This window comes from Mycteria americana, chromosome 3 (genome assembly GCF_035582795.1).
Source record: "Mycteria americana isolate JAX WOST 10 ecotype Jacksonville Zoo and Gardens chromosome 3, USCA_MyAme_1.0, whole genome shotgun sequence".
NCBI classification, from domain to species: Eukaryota; Metazoa; Chordata; class Aves; order Ciconiiformes; family Ciconiidae; genus Mycteria; species Mycteria americana.
Window position 1 is genome coordinate 45,111,128 of NC_134367.1, and position 14,890 is coordinate 45,126,017.

At 38.9% G+C, this 14,890-nt stretch overlaps 1 protein-coding gene across 1 annotated transcript; it reads left to right on the plus strand.

Annotated features, from left to right (window-relative positions):
* Window positions 1-10,516: 10,516 nt before the first annotated feature.
* FUT9 (fucosyltransferase 9) lies at window positions 10,517-11,602 on the plus strand. The gene has a single exon (XM_075497310.1). The coding sequence runs from the start codon at window positions 10,523-10,525 to the stop codon at window positions 11,600-11,602; it is 1,080 nt and encodes a 359-aa protein (XP_075353425.1). The 5' UTR covers window positions 10,517-10,522.
* Window positions 11,603-14,890: the final 3,288 nt, after the last annotated feature.

The window sequence follows — 14,890 nt, forward strand, 5'->3', positions numbered from 1 at the left end:
CCGAGACACATCCAGCACTCCGAAGGCGTGGGTCCTTCTTGGGACTCAGATCTGGGAATTCTCCCTTGAGATCAGGGAGCTAGCCCCTTTCTTTTATGAAGAAATTAGGGAATTACACCTTTTGAAACACAGCCAGGAGAGGATTCACCCAAAATACAGACCCATTTTTGTGATCTTTCCAACAAAGGAGATTCAAACCACCTCTGTCACCTTCTCATTACAGGGTTGTAAACTGCACAGGGAAGGAAGATGACTCCACCCTCTACTGCTGCAGATGTGCCCCTGGGTATAAATCATTAGGGAGTCAATAGGCAAGAGACAGAAAGAGGTCAAGGGAAAATAGTAGTGTCTCGATTAGCAGCTAGGGCACCAATAAGGAGGAAAGGATTCTTCCCCTCTAATCCTAAAGCTCTTCACACATTTTAAAATTGACGGCCATTGTCACCTAGGAGCTAGGAAATCTTTAAGAAAAGTGAAATATCTAGGTCTGAATCACTTCAGGCTGAAGTAGGATTCGTATCTAATAGGTCATAGCTTCAATCGCTGCATAAAGGGACTTCGTCCTATGCCTGTTTCTTTTAAAATCAGGCAAACAAAAAGCAGCTGCTACCACTGCATTTAAGATGGAGTCTGCTCTTGTAGGCACATCTACATCCTTAGGGCTGAGAGCTGGGGAAATAGCTAGTTTATCGATTTTGAATGGCCCTTCCCTGTGAAGAATGAGTCCCTTCTGGGGCTGTGCTGGCACCAGGCTGCTAAGTGCACAGGAGCCTGAAAGGCAGAGGGCCAGAGAGAGCTTAAGCATGACCAGCATTAAGAGACAAACAAACAGAGGTTTTTAAAGGGTTGCAGTTTCAGAGTCAGATATCAGTATTTCCCCTGAGCCCTATTAGTAGTGCTTTTTTCTAGTTTGGGGCTCCTTAGGACTGGGGTAGCCGAATCAAGCAGGGGTTTATGTCCCTCTTATCGTTCTTGTCATCAGATTAGTCCTACCCACCTTTGCTAAACTGTGTTAACTCCAGGGATTCACAGACTGTTTGCAAGGGCAACTGCCTGCCATCATTTTTCTTTACACCAATGTCCTCAAAGCAGAGGAACACAGAATTAGAGAGTGCTGCTGACCTCATATCTAGCTCCTTTTTTCCCCCTTTTCCAATTTATTTCGCTTGCTCTCTCTCTTTCTCCTTGTATTTCTTCCTAACTATCTCTGCTGACTTTCTTTAGAAAGTTACTTTCTGAGTAAGATGGCTGTATAAAGTCTTCCTCATGTAGTAGGAACAAATGAGAACGCTTTCTTTCCTCTGTTTAAATGCCTCTTTTTAATACATACAGTAGGGTTGTACCAGAGAAAGACTATGGGCTGCAAACCTTAAGATGGGAGAAAGACTGCTTGGCAAATTGTATTTCCAAGATATAGTAAATAATTTTACATTAACTTGTTACTGTAGTGGTAAAAGTTTTATTAATTCATTATGGAATTTTTGCTCTATTAAGAGCAGAATAATGTATGACAGTAAAAACCAGTAATTGAACATCAGGATGAACTGCTTTAACTTACACTGCAAATATTTAACTTCTTTTTTTAACAAGCATAAAAGGAAGACTATAAGCTAAGAAACAGCAAGTAGCTTGAGTCTTTTCAAATGAAGTCTGATCTCTGTACTAACTAGTGATCTGCTTTGTACAATGTACTGTCAACAGCCTGTGTAGAATATTCTTCATTCCCATATTCTAACCTTGAGAGTTGCTCTCTGAGGCACCGGTGCATATGTTAACTCGGACAGTAAGTAGTAACAAGAAAACATCGTCTTAGAACATGTAGGTGTTTGTAACTACTGGAGGATTTTTTTCAGACTTGTTCCTTCAACCCATTCCTCATGTATTTGCTGTTTCTTGACTGAAGGATTTCTTTTGTTTCTTTTCTACAGAAAAAATCTTTTCAGTGACTTTTTGTATAAGCTTTGTATTTCTCAGCTTGTTACACTAGTAGTTCCAGCTCTCTGCTCTTCCTTTTGTTATGCACACAAAGAGACACTCCAAGAAATTAACCACTGGTTTCTCTCAACTGCGTTTTTGTTTTCTCAGAGGGGTGTGCAGTTTGAGAGGTTTAGGGATTGTTATTTTTGCTGGTTTTACAATAAGTACTGTCTAAAATACATATTCTATTTAAAATATGCTTTCATTCTTGCTATTTAAAGTTGCAGGTTTGGGGGGATTACGTTTTTGTTTTGTTTGTGTGTGTGCATATGTTTAAACTTCTTAGAATATTATTAGGAAAGATTCTGAATTTACTTTGTATGTATCTTGCTATTTCTCTCTGTGCATGAGTAAGAAGCCACTTGGATTGGACTCTCAAAAGTCTTCCATCTTGTTTTCAGTGTCCAAACTTGGCTAATCTTTACAGTGACTTACTAATTTGTTTGCTCCAGCAAGACAAAGCACTTCATTTAAGAGTTTTGTTTTATAATCATCTTCTATCTTACACCTACCAGCCTCTTTCTTTAAAATGTTTAGCACTACCAAGACAACTCATCTTGAAAACATAGCTGTTGGTGTGCAATGGGAAAATGGTTGGTGCTATTCTTCCATTTGTTCCAATTGTCCATGAGTTTAACGCTGATGTTCTTACACTCACAAGTGCTCTACATTACATCGCTTACTTGAATTGCATTTTTCCCAGATGGAAAATAAGCAACCATCATTTTTGGCACTCAGTATCTTACGGTATGAAGGATTTGTATTCTTTATACACAGACTCTAACCTGAAGCTTTGAGTCACTGATGCTCTTTTATGAAAGCTAGAGCAGTGAGGAGCTCTGCTCAAGTCATTTAGACAACAACTAGCAGAACCTGGCTAAGGATTCTTGGCCATCATGAGTCCTGTTGACCAACACTTAGTTCCTTCTTTGTTCAGAATAGTCAAGAAATCCAATTCAGTTGGCTGGATTTCTAAAACAAATGTCCATCCTTCCACCCTGTGAGAGGAAGAAAACAAAAAAAAAGGTCTTATTTGCAAAGAATATGGACATATTCCAAAAAAATAGGCCTATAAATTATCACCTCTCTTCTCCACTTTCCTTCTGACTGTATTAGTAAGTACCATTCTCCCTTTCAGCCATAGAGCAGATTTGAGCACTTCAGTTTCTCCCTTTTCTCTCTAGGGCAGTTGTTGTCTCTCTTGCAACTAGTATCCATAGCACTTAAGACTTTGCAAATTAAAGCAAGAACATTGACCTGCATCCTAAAAAAACAGCTGCATCAGTACAGATCCCAAACCCAGAGGTATAATGAGTTTCTTAAGGAAAAGGTGCCAGGCAGGCAGAGAAGTGAAATGTTAAGCACAGATCAGATTATGAGGATTTTATGGTATTTTTTTAGAGGCCTCTCAGGCTTTCTTTCTAGGCTACAGAGCTGTCTCAGGAGTTATGCTGCTGCTGGCAGAATCCTCCAGATCTATGCAGTTGTATCTGCAAAAAAAGCAGTATTAAATCCCAATTAAAATTTTCGAGCTTGCCTGTGCAGCAAGATTCAGCAGAGTAACTACTGCACACAGCCTCTAATCATATCTACACAAACAGCTGGTGCTTAGAGCTCCAAAAGTCTTGCTTTGCCACAGAAGTAATGTCCCCTACAGTAAGCATTCACTATTATAAGCAGGCATCCTCTGCTCTTTCCTGATTCTGGTTTGTCTGCTTTGCATGGAGAGGTGTTTTTCCATTGTACTAGGGAACTATATACGAGGAAATCAGCCAGAAGCAATTGTGATTCTGAGATGTGGAGTTTAGCACAGCAAAGTCTATGATTCTTCTTCTGCCACTTCATGCTCCATCTCTGTTTGGCTTAGCTCACACCATTTTCACAGCTACTGTGAGTTAACTAGGGCTTTCTGGTGGGCTGGTGGCCATCACAAATACATAGTTTGTGCAGGTATGTTATTCATATTTCAGCTGGTCAGCTGCAGTTTTGCAAGCCAGCCACAAAGCTACTGAAGAGCTCTTTCTGCAGTTCTGGCAGAATCAGAGAGCAGCAGTTTGCTGTCCCCAGACCACATGGAAAGAAAGGAGAAAGATCACTTGCTTCTGGAGCAGCTTTTCTTTGATCAGCTTCATTTGGTGCCCTTTTCAGGGCTTTTGAAAGAAGTGTTGACTGGCTTGTGCTGCATAGCTAGCATGAGCTTTATCTTCAGGAAATAAAAAGCACTTTCCTGGCAAGACAGATAAAGTTCGCTACTAAGCTACGGTGGTGAAGAACTCCCTTTTCTGTAGCTAGCACAGTATGGAAAGCCACTGCCCCTTTCACAGAACGCTATCAGTCATAAACTAGCTGTGATGCGGACAAGCCAACGTGGAAGTTAAGGTAAAAAAGGTCCTGTCTCTGCATGTTACCAAGGCTGGCAATGCTGCTGAGGTTTCTGATAGCTTTGCATGCATGTATTTTCCAGTTGTGCCAGGGAGGGAATGAAGAATACTCATGTTCCCTCTGAGACAAACCTAAAAGCTCATAATTAGAAAGTGACACAGCTGCAGTGTGAAGTGGGGTGTCCTGACACTAATGCCAGATTGTCTGGAAAAGTTCCTTGCTGATAGGATTTTTGGGTAATTCCACTTCTCTTTTTTTTTCTTTTTTCTTTTTTTTTTTTTTTGAATATATGTATGTGGCAGTGGGGGTGGAGATAGGGTCACTCCGGTATGGACAGCAGTGCTGTAGCCATTTCCCTCTGTTATTGTGAGAGACTCTGTGTCGCTGGCTATTACCTTTTGCTGGACAGCTGAATCGCAGAAAGGAACCACTGAGCTGTTGCCTAAGCAGCTGGAGAGTGACAGTGTGTGACTGCCATGGGGAGAAGGAGAGGATAGATGACAATCACAGGGGAAGGCTGGGGGCTGCTGAGCCATAGCAGCACGCTCTGTCTTGCACAGCAGTTGGGAGAAGGGAGCTCAGAATAGGGTTTTCCGCAGCAAGACCTGAGGGGACAAGATTCAGAGATTCTCAAAAAAGCAGCAGTACCCAGCTAGCAATTGACGGGAAGCTTTACATTTTGCCTTTGAAAATAGGGACTTTGCTGTTGTTGTTGTTGTTGTTGTTGTCCACGCAATTTTTCAGTTTCCTTCATATTTTCACTGTGTACAGTATGGCAATTTCATAGTTTGCAAGACAAGTTTCAAGATGGGGGATTTTTTTACTCATTTATTCAGTAATTCTTTGCAGTTTTAGACTGCCAGCTTGTGTTTTTATTAGGTGCATTTTACAAGAATCTGCGTTTAATATTATCACTGAGCACAAGGCTGGAAGGAATCAAGTGAGGTCATCTAGCCCAGCCCAAGGACCTGGGGGCAGAATCTGATCTCTCATGGCTTAGTGGTGCTGTCTAACCTGTTCTTAACAGTCTCCAGTGATAGGTTCAGCACCATCCCTAAGCAATCTGTCTCAATGGCTACCTGTCCTCGGGGTGCTCTTAGATCATTTTTCTAAAACTGTTCAAAATAAAAATTACCACTGTTGAATAAAATGATCCTATACTGTTCGCAAAGTGCAAATACACAAAACTGGAATCTGAGGAATTGAACAAATAACCCGGAGACAAAGGAGGTGGAGAGGGGAAGAAAAAGAATGTTGCAAACAATGGAATAAAAATATGCAGTCTGAGATTAGCAGCTCATTCAACTTTCAGCCTTTAACCATATGCAGCTCTGTTGCGCCTTTTCATCCTGGGTTGCTTTCAGAAATCTGTGGGACAGGCATGGAAAGGCGTGGAAAGCAAGCCCAGTTTGGATAGAGGCGGCGGGGGGGGGACACCCACCGCTCCAGTTGCGACAGAGGAGGCATAACTGGGAGCAGTGAGAGTTAATTCCAATAAAAAGAAGCATTCTTCAGTCTCAGAGAGCTAAAGCAAAAGCAGTTTGGGGCATGTCCACACAGCAGTGACTTGGAGATAAGAAGTCACACTCAGGCTATCCTGAGGCAATCCGTTTTCTTTTAATACTGCAGGTGAAAAAGCTTCAGCTAATTGGAAGTGTGGTCTGAGAAAACACAGCTTTTAGTATAAATGCAGATATGCCATGGCTGAGGCTGGTGAAACATGCCAGAGGACAGGGAGAGCAATTTCAAATGAGCCCTCTTTCTAACAATAACAATTGTTTGCTTGTGATTCCTATCAGTTCCCACTGCAATCCACTGTCCTTTTAATAGTCCGGGAGTATCTACCTAGCTAGCTGTCTGCTTCTAAATGGGCCTACCTCTGACATCTCTTTGCTGCCCTGTCCTTCTGCTCCTCAATCTTGATAAGTCCTCTGTGCCAGAAATGCCCAGTCTGATCCCAGGCGTGATCCTCAGAGACTGTCTTGAGGTCGTTAAGTATTTCTTCTCCAGTTATCCTGAGACCAAGTGATGATGAAGATAAGAGTTAGCCCTGAACACTTAAGAATTCTAAGATGGGAAAAGTAACAAGTGATTTTTTTTATTCATTATTCAGTGTCCATTATTTCAAAAATCTTTGCTCCACCTTAATTTTAAAATACTGTCCTTTTCCTTTGGAAAATTTCAGTACTAGACTAGTAAAGAAAGTTATACCTCTGCAAGTAGTGCTATATTTTGGGCTACTGGCAAAACCTTGAGGGTATACCAGAGAAACTGGTGTAAAAATATACCAGGGAAAAAGGCATTGATATTATTGACCAGAAAGGTTACATTTTCTCCCTCCTGCAGTGTTGCATAACCAGAAAAAAACATGTCTGTCCCTTCTGGAATGATTGAGAAGTCACTGTCATAATGAAGCCTTGATAAAACAGTATCCATAAAATTCCATTTTATTTCTTAGTGAACATGATGCATTGACAAAATAGGTATATTTTTGCAAGTCTTGCCTGGTGTACTCAGGGTTAACATTACTGGTACCCTGTTACTATCTCCCTGTTCTTGCTGCTACTAAATGGAGTTGCGTGCTGATGGAATGCCAAGTTTTGAACTTAAAAAGGAGCCGTGCTAAGTTTTGTACCTAGAAAAATAGTCTTGTACTGATGAAATACTATACTTTCAACTTGGAAAAAAAGCACCTAGAAAATACTTGCTATGCCACAACACTCTGAGATGTACTTTATAACAAAACTATCAAGAGGACTGAATTCTTCCAGTTGGCAAAAGTCTCAGTAAACACATTTCTTTGACAAAGTTTTCTTTTCAGAGTCTGGCATGCCAGAGATTGATGGGGGAGGGGATCTGCAAAAAGGAAATTTGTGATTCTGTGGTAGAAGGAAAGCCTTGAAAGAGGAAGGGTGAGCTAAGGTTACTTGGCTGGATGTCTTGTAACAAATGTCTCCTTAGCGTCACCTTTATAGTGAGAATTACAGTGGGAGATTAATGGTTTTCTTGGGCACAAAAGAGAAGAAGGAAATAAATAAATATTGAAAAGACTCCACATTTTGGACAATATTGTGAAAAAAATATTCCATGAATTCTAGTGGACAAACAAAAAAATGCAACCTATACTTCCTAGCAGTATGGACAAGCTACTTCTCAAGAAAATAGCATTTGTCAACAGGTACTTACCACATGCCTTCACTTTACTTCTGCCTGACTGTGTACAGGACTCAGTCCCAAAAGCCATGAAGGCAGAGTTTGCTGGTCCATTCCATAGGTTCCTCATTCTGCTTTATGAAGCACAGAAGTTATTGCATCTGAGGTTAACACTTCATCCTGAAAAACTACTGCTATTTCCAGTGCACGTCTTAATAGTTATTACTAGAGTTAACACAAAATGGAATAGAAAAATAGAATTCCATGACAAAATCCTGCCCAGCTCCTCGGGGTACAGGTAAGTGGTATTTTTAGGAGTCTGCTCAGGTCTTCTACTTCCTTGCAAGCCTCTCATTCCAGGTTTTAATGGGTCTTGCTTTTACAACCCTTTTCCACCATCCCATTAGCAGTAGCTTCAAAGTGAAGCATGCCAGTGATGCCTATATACCTAATGGATGTATGAGTCTGTGTAATGAACAGCTAGTCCACTGAATCCAAAGGATGGAAAACTAAAAGGACTGTCCTGACTGTAGGCTAGCGTTTTGGTGAGAGGCAAAATCTAAGCACCATGATCCCAGATCAGGAGGGGGCACGTGAGTTCACAGGGCAGCAAAGCAATACAAGGAAAGAGATCAGGAAGGGTTAAAATAGATAAACTCACCTGTTTAGTGTTGTGAGATGTTAATATTGGTACTCTGGCTACCACAAACAGCAAGTGTTTATCCTTACATCGGCATTACAATTCAAAAGCTTCGTACACAAATGCAACACCGTGGACACACTAGAATTTCAGTCAGAGAACAGAATACATAATACCTGGTCATTTCCTATGTAGCAAGAATTGCCATGTGATGATGCAGGGTTTTTTATTAGTTAGCAGAAGAGCTTAGTGTAAAATAATCCCTATCAGAGATGCTTGTGTCAAAGGGCTTTTAACTGGAGGGTGACTAAGTTACAAGGCACAATGTTAAGGTCCTTTTCTGATTTCTCATCCATTTCAATCCCTAGAAAATGAACAGTCTCTGTGAACAGACATCTTTCCCAACCTTTTGTTCAAACTCAGCTCACGCTATGTGTTCAGTGAAAAGCTATACCTATTCTGTGTGTTGGTTTCAATAGCACAGAAACGAAGAATAGAGTTACATGAAGATTGGCTCAGCCTCTTGTTTTTTCCTTGAGCTTCATGTCTTAGAGCTGCTCAGCCTAAATCCCTTCTTCCTCAGAGACCCCGTTCTGACTTTCGCTATAGTAAGGGCAGTGAAGCAGCCTTCTGCTCTCGTGGGTCATAACCTCCCCTCTAGACACATTTTCCAGCAAAAATCAACATAGGCTAAAAAAAGCCGATGTGCTGTTGCTGTAAAACCACATATTTCATTCAGAGGGATTTAAACTGATGAGGATAAATGGAAAAGCCATGGACACAACAGTTCCTCCTCTTTACTCCCTTCACCAAAACAGGGGAGACATTGTGGCAAATTCCTTTTTCCTCAAGATATAATGTTAGACTAAAGCTAAGAATGACATTCCCTCCTTTTTCCTTTCCTCAACAATGAATGTGAAAACATTTTTGTTGTAACTGTAGTACTACACTCACACATCAGTTTTTACGCTCACAAAACAGCAAAGTTATGTTGTATTAATGGACCTCTGAATCACATTCTACCTTGTTTTCATTCTGAATTTAATCCCTTATTTCCCAGGTTAGAGGAGATGAGCTATGAAACTGGCTTAGAAAGCCTGAAATTCTCTTTCTGCTTTCTGTGACTTTGAATTTATTTTTTTTATTTATTCATATATATTATATATTTTAAGTGTGTATTTAAGGGTCGTATTTTTATAAAAATTTTTGTGGAGCTAGCTAGTAAAGATAACAAAACACCACATAATTGAAAAATATGCAGAAAAAGAAAGACAGACAAATATTATAGTTGTGGAAATGCGCTGTAGAATTACCTTTCTACAGTAGGCCAGTATATTCAGAACACTTCTTTTTGGTAACTAACTTCCACTCCTTTGTCGCTGTATGTCATAGTGCTCTTTACATGGTTAACTGAACACCTCTGAGTTCTAGGCCTACATTCAGGAGCAAAGGTTAGCAATAAGCAACCCCTAACTTTGCTAGGTTTCACAAGAACCATGTGGAAGAGAAGTTCTGGAAAGAGATTTATCAGTTCTCTCAGGAAGAGACAACCAGAGAGAGGACAGAGGAGGCTATATGAACTCCTCACCCCTTTTTTCCACGGGAAAAATGGTACTTCGCAAAGATGCAGCATATCTTTACTTTTCCTAATTTTTAACACAGGGCTGTGGCATAAAAACATAATCAAATATTTAAGGACATCTTTTTACTCATTTTTCTTTATGTGGGAACTATGTGAGGCTACATGTGGGAACAGAGGAGCTGAGAACCTCTATTGCTGCTTTCCTTCCCTAGCTATTTTAGGAGTCCTCTGGAGAAGGCATGAATGTTCATCCCCATGTAGCCATCAGGCATGAGCTGGTTTTCTAACAGTGTCATTGATTACAGAATTAAAGTTCCAGTCCCTTCCTTTTTTATTCCTCTAATCCTATATCCTCCATATGTATATACACACAAATATGAATGGACCAAATCTGCAGGATGTTATGCCTTACACAGACACAAGGACAGAATCAAAGGGTAATTTTGTCTGTCTTGTGTGTCTCTTAAACTCTTGGCCTAGGTTCTAAGCAAAAAGACTTCTCAAGATATGTACTGATTTATAGCAAGTATGAGTATCCTGCTTTTAATTTATGTCAATTAGCTTTTAATGTGAAGAGGAGAAATATTCTCACTTTGTCATGAATAGCATGCAAGAACCCAAAGTCTCTCCACTCAAAGGAAATTTCTGAGGTTACAGCTCAGTGATATTGAAGTTCTATCCATTTTGATGTCTGATGTCTGATTGCTTTAACAGGACATATATACGTAATTTAATACCTGATGTTATTTTCTTTCTTTCTCTTCCTCTCTTTTTTCTCAGAACAAATTATGATATCGACATCTAAAGGAATTTTCCGGCCATTTTTTATTATCTTCATTGTCCTTGGTTGTTTCATGGCATTTATACTAATTTATATCAAACCAACAAGTAGCTGGATCTCTGGTCCTATAGAATCAGCCAGTTCAGTTTTGAAAATGAAGAGCTTCTTTTCTTCCAAAACAGATAATCTTAATGAAACTACTGTTTTGATCTGGGTTTGGCCATTTGGTCAGACATTTGATCTAACATCCTGCCAAACAATGTTCAATATCCACGGGTGCCATCTGACTATTGACCGCTCACTATATAACAGATCCCATGCTGTTCTCATTCATCACAGGGACATTAGCTGGGATCTGACTAATTTACCTCAGCAAGCCAGGCCACCATTCCAGAAGTGGATTTGGATGAACTTGGAGTCTCCAACTCATACTCCACAAAAGAGTGGCATTGAACACCTCTTTAACCTGACCCTGACTTATCGGCGTGATTCAGATATTCAGGTGCCTTATGGCTTCATGATGGTTGGTACAAGTTCTTTTACATTTGAAGTGCCAAGTAAGGAAAACTTGGTCTGTTGGGTTGTAAGTAACTGGAACCCTGAGCACGCTCGAGTCAAGTATTACAATGAGCTTAGCAAATACATTGAAATCCACACCTACGGACAAGCCTTTGGAGACTACGTCAATGATAAAAACTTGATCCCAACTATCTCCACTTGCAAATTCTACCTTTCATTTGAAAATTCAATCCACAAAGATTACATTACTGAGAAACTTTACAATGCTCTTCTGGCTGGATCAGTACCAGTTGTACTGGGCCCTTCCAGAGAAAACTATGAGAATTACATTCCAGCAGACTCTTTCATACACGTGGAAGATTTTCTCTCCCCCAGAGAGCTGGCAGAATATCTTCTGATGCTTGACAAAAACAACAAGATGTACCTTAGTTATTTCAACTGGAAGAAGGATTTCTCAGTGCATCTTCCTAGGTTCTGGGAATCACACGCATGTCTTGCTTGTGATCATGTGAAAAGACACCAGGAATACAAGTCCATTGGAAATTTAGAAAAATGGTTTTGGAATTAATTTGTGTGTGTGTGTGTGTGTGTGCACTTTTTTGAAGAAGCCAGAAGAAACTTCAGTCCAAGCGGAGAGGAAAGGAAAAGAGAAAAAAAAGAAGGAAAGAGAACCTTATGTCATGGTTTATCAGCTATCCTCTCTTGGCTATCCTATTTATATTTTGTAAGAGATTTTAAAAGATCATCAGCAGCAGTCATCAATACTCAATTTTAAATTATAATGTACATACTAATTATGTGCACTGAAGAATATTTGATTGTTTACTATAATTTTTAAACAAGATTTTCCACATTTTCTGTGAAATATGTCTTACACTTAAAGTAGTCATTTTTAACACTTCTTTTTTATTTTTAACATTACATTTGCTGTTTAACCTATTTGGAAAATAAGGACAAAACTTTTAAATGCCAGAGAGAACTTTAAGAACATAATTTGCTGTTCCAGTCTGAAATGTGTGTAATATTTCAAAAGACAGTCAAGTTTTTTATGGTTCATCTTACATTTTAAGAACACAGTAAAGTTCAATACCTACCATTATTCCAATGTGATCAATTGCACCCCTTTTTAAGGGTGATGAACCTGGAAATATAGTTTTTAAAAGGTATTGCAATAGCAGACAGTCTTTGTTTCTAAAAATAAGATGTTTCCTAACAAATAGCTCCATTAAGTTACTTTCGGAATATGTCTGTCATTATCCTCCGAAGAATAAAGAAGTTGGATATAGAGAAGATGAACAACCCTAGTGACCAAAGCCCAGATTCACCCAATTTTTGAGTGTATTTAAATGCAGCATGTCCTTTAAGTCTCATTGTGTCTCAAGTATTGTTTACCTGAACCAGGGCTGTAAGTGGTTTTATACTGATACAGAGATAAACAGATTTTGATCAGGTGTTTGATTACATCAGCCTCATGCACTGATTTCAGCTGGTAATAATGGATTTTTAGAAATAGCTTGTTGAGAAATTTTAGCAATTTCTCTCATATAATTTATTGAATAATGGTGAATTTGTCCCCAATTCTGTAAAGTTCTGTTGAACTTTAATTGTAGCTGGAGACAACTTGCTGTTATGACCCTTGAATGTGGAAAAAAAATGACCAAACAGTTTATTTTCTGAAAGAAATATGCTGAAATTCAGTAAATAAGTTATCAGGCTGACATATTCAACCATTCAACTCATTAAGCTAATGAATTTTGTTTTTTGAAAATATTTTATGTGACAGGTATAAACAAATGCACTCTTCAGAGCAGCAGTTGCTATCAAAATTTGAATATATAAATAGGTTCTTAAGTATTAAATTTGCTGTGATAGCAAATACAAAAATGTGATGATTGTCATGGTTGTTTAAAATGTCTGCTTTTAATATGTGTCATTTGATTTTATTACTTTTTTCTTTCAGCTAAGACGTAAATATCTGATTGCTGTATATATTTATATGTACAAGGTTGGTTTAATGACATAAATGTATGGATATGTTTTGATATCAAGTGAAAGCCTATCAGCTTGGTTTTTCAGGTCAAAATGTTACAAATCACACCTTCTACTGAAAAAAAAAAAGTTTAACTGGAAAAACTGCAGCTTATGTGATATATAAGACCCTGATCAAGCAAAGTAGTCGGTCAAGTATTTAAGATTAAACTTGCAGAAAACAACGTTGCTGAAGTAAGGGAATAAGACATAAACAATGATAAACATTTAGCAAAAGATAAGGAGATTTGTCAGATACTTTTTTTTCCCCAGGCTGGAAAATAAACACAGAAGGCTGTAAGAGTAATGTAGTTAAATTTCTAAAACGGGAAACTCCACGGAAAGGTTATAGAAACACTTGTGCTCTCCCTATGGCTTCAAAAGCTGTATTCTGTTCCAGATATTCATTTATACTATTTATTGCTGTCTTTAAAAGCTAGTCTGCAATATACTGTGAACCTCCTAAACTCACCAGCATTCCAGTACAAAATAAGATGAGCTTACCTTGCAAATTAATGCAATATAATGAAACCCAGTCTTCTAAAAACAAAATGCTGACATGGATGTAATGTGACTAGTATTTCTATCATTTTGAAGACAAGTGACTATTGCCTACAGTTTGTCCTATAGGCCATCATACCTTTTGTTTTCAGGAGGGCTGTGAAATTCTCACTCACTGAATATGCCACTGCTTTGGCTGGATAATCTGATTCCCTTGATGCTGGAATTTGGAAGTTCTTTGCATTGATCTCAGTGGAAGTACATTCACCCCTTGGTGAATGCGCACCGTCCCATATTTCATTCCTCATTTCAGACTGTGGGAGTTGTGCTGTGTGTTACAAGGCCTTATGTCAAATCAGACTGGTTTCTTGGCATCAGGATTCAGCCAATGAATTCTTATTCAAGCACAATAGTAAGCACAATAATAAGATACATGACTTGTTACTACAAATATCAATCGGTGTATAAACAGGAAAGTTTTGAAATATATGCTAAATTTTAAGCCTGTATGTAATGTCATTACCTCTGTGAGCACTGGATCCAGTCAGCATGGCTAATCTTGGGCTGAATTTTAAGAAATGTGAAAGTCTTTTGATGGAACTGGAAAGAGAGTTGCTCTCTTCACAGAAACTCCACACAAGGCTTGTATATTTTGTATCCAGGATGCATTGCTAAAATTGTTTCAAAGATTAATAAAACAGGAGAGAAAACTAATCCAGATTGAAATGACCAAGAATCATGCCCAAATCCTAAACCAGAGATGTGACCCTAATGCCTCCCTGACATTCTTGAAGAGTGTGGGCTGATCTACAGGTATCAAGCCTTAAGCAGTTCTGGATATAAAGAGCTTTGCTGACAGAAGATGAAGCATCTTCGGGCATGTCCAGCCTAGGTGGTAAATGATGTGAAGCAATGGATGTAAAACATCTGGACTCCATGCATGCATAAAGGCAGTGTACCTAGACCTACACACCTAACTCACAGAAGATTGATTCCAGTCTATATATAACATTAAGCATTGTGATGTCTGTGCTCCTTCAGTGAGCTACCCTACATGAACAGCTAGCATAAATAGACTCAAATAGTAAATCACTGTGAAGGAGAATGGGCAAAACCAATTAATTATGGAAGGGTAAATTACATGGAATTAATTAAAATAGAGAACAAGGTATTATTTATGCCTTGGTACCACTGGCAAAAGAAGATAGTTGTACAAGAAAAGAGAAATGAAAGATGAGAAATCACACCAATTCTTACTATTTTCTCAACAATTTTATTTCAGGCATTCAGTTTATTCTATTTGCCGGCCAACAATAATCTTGCATAT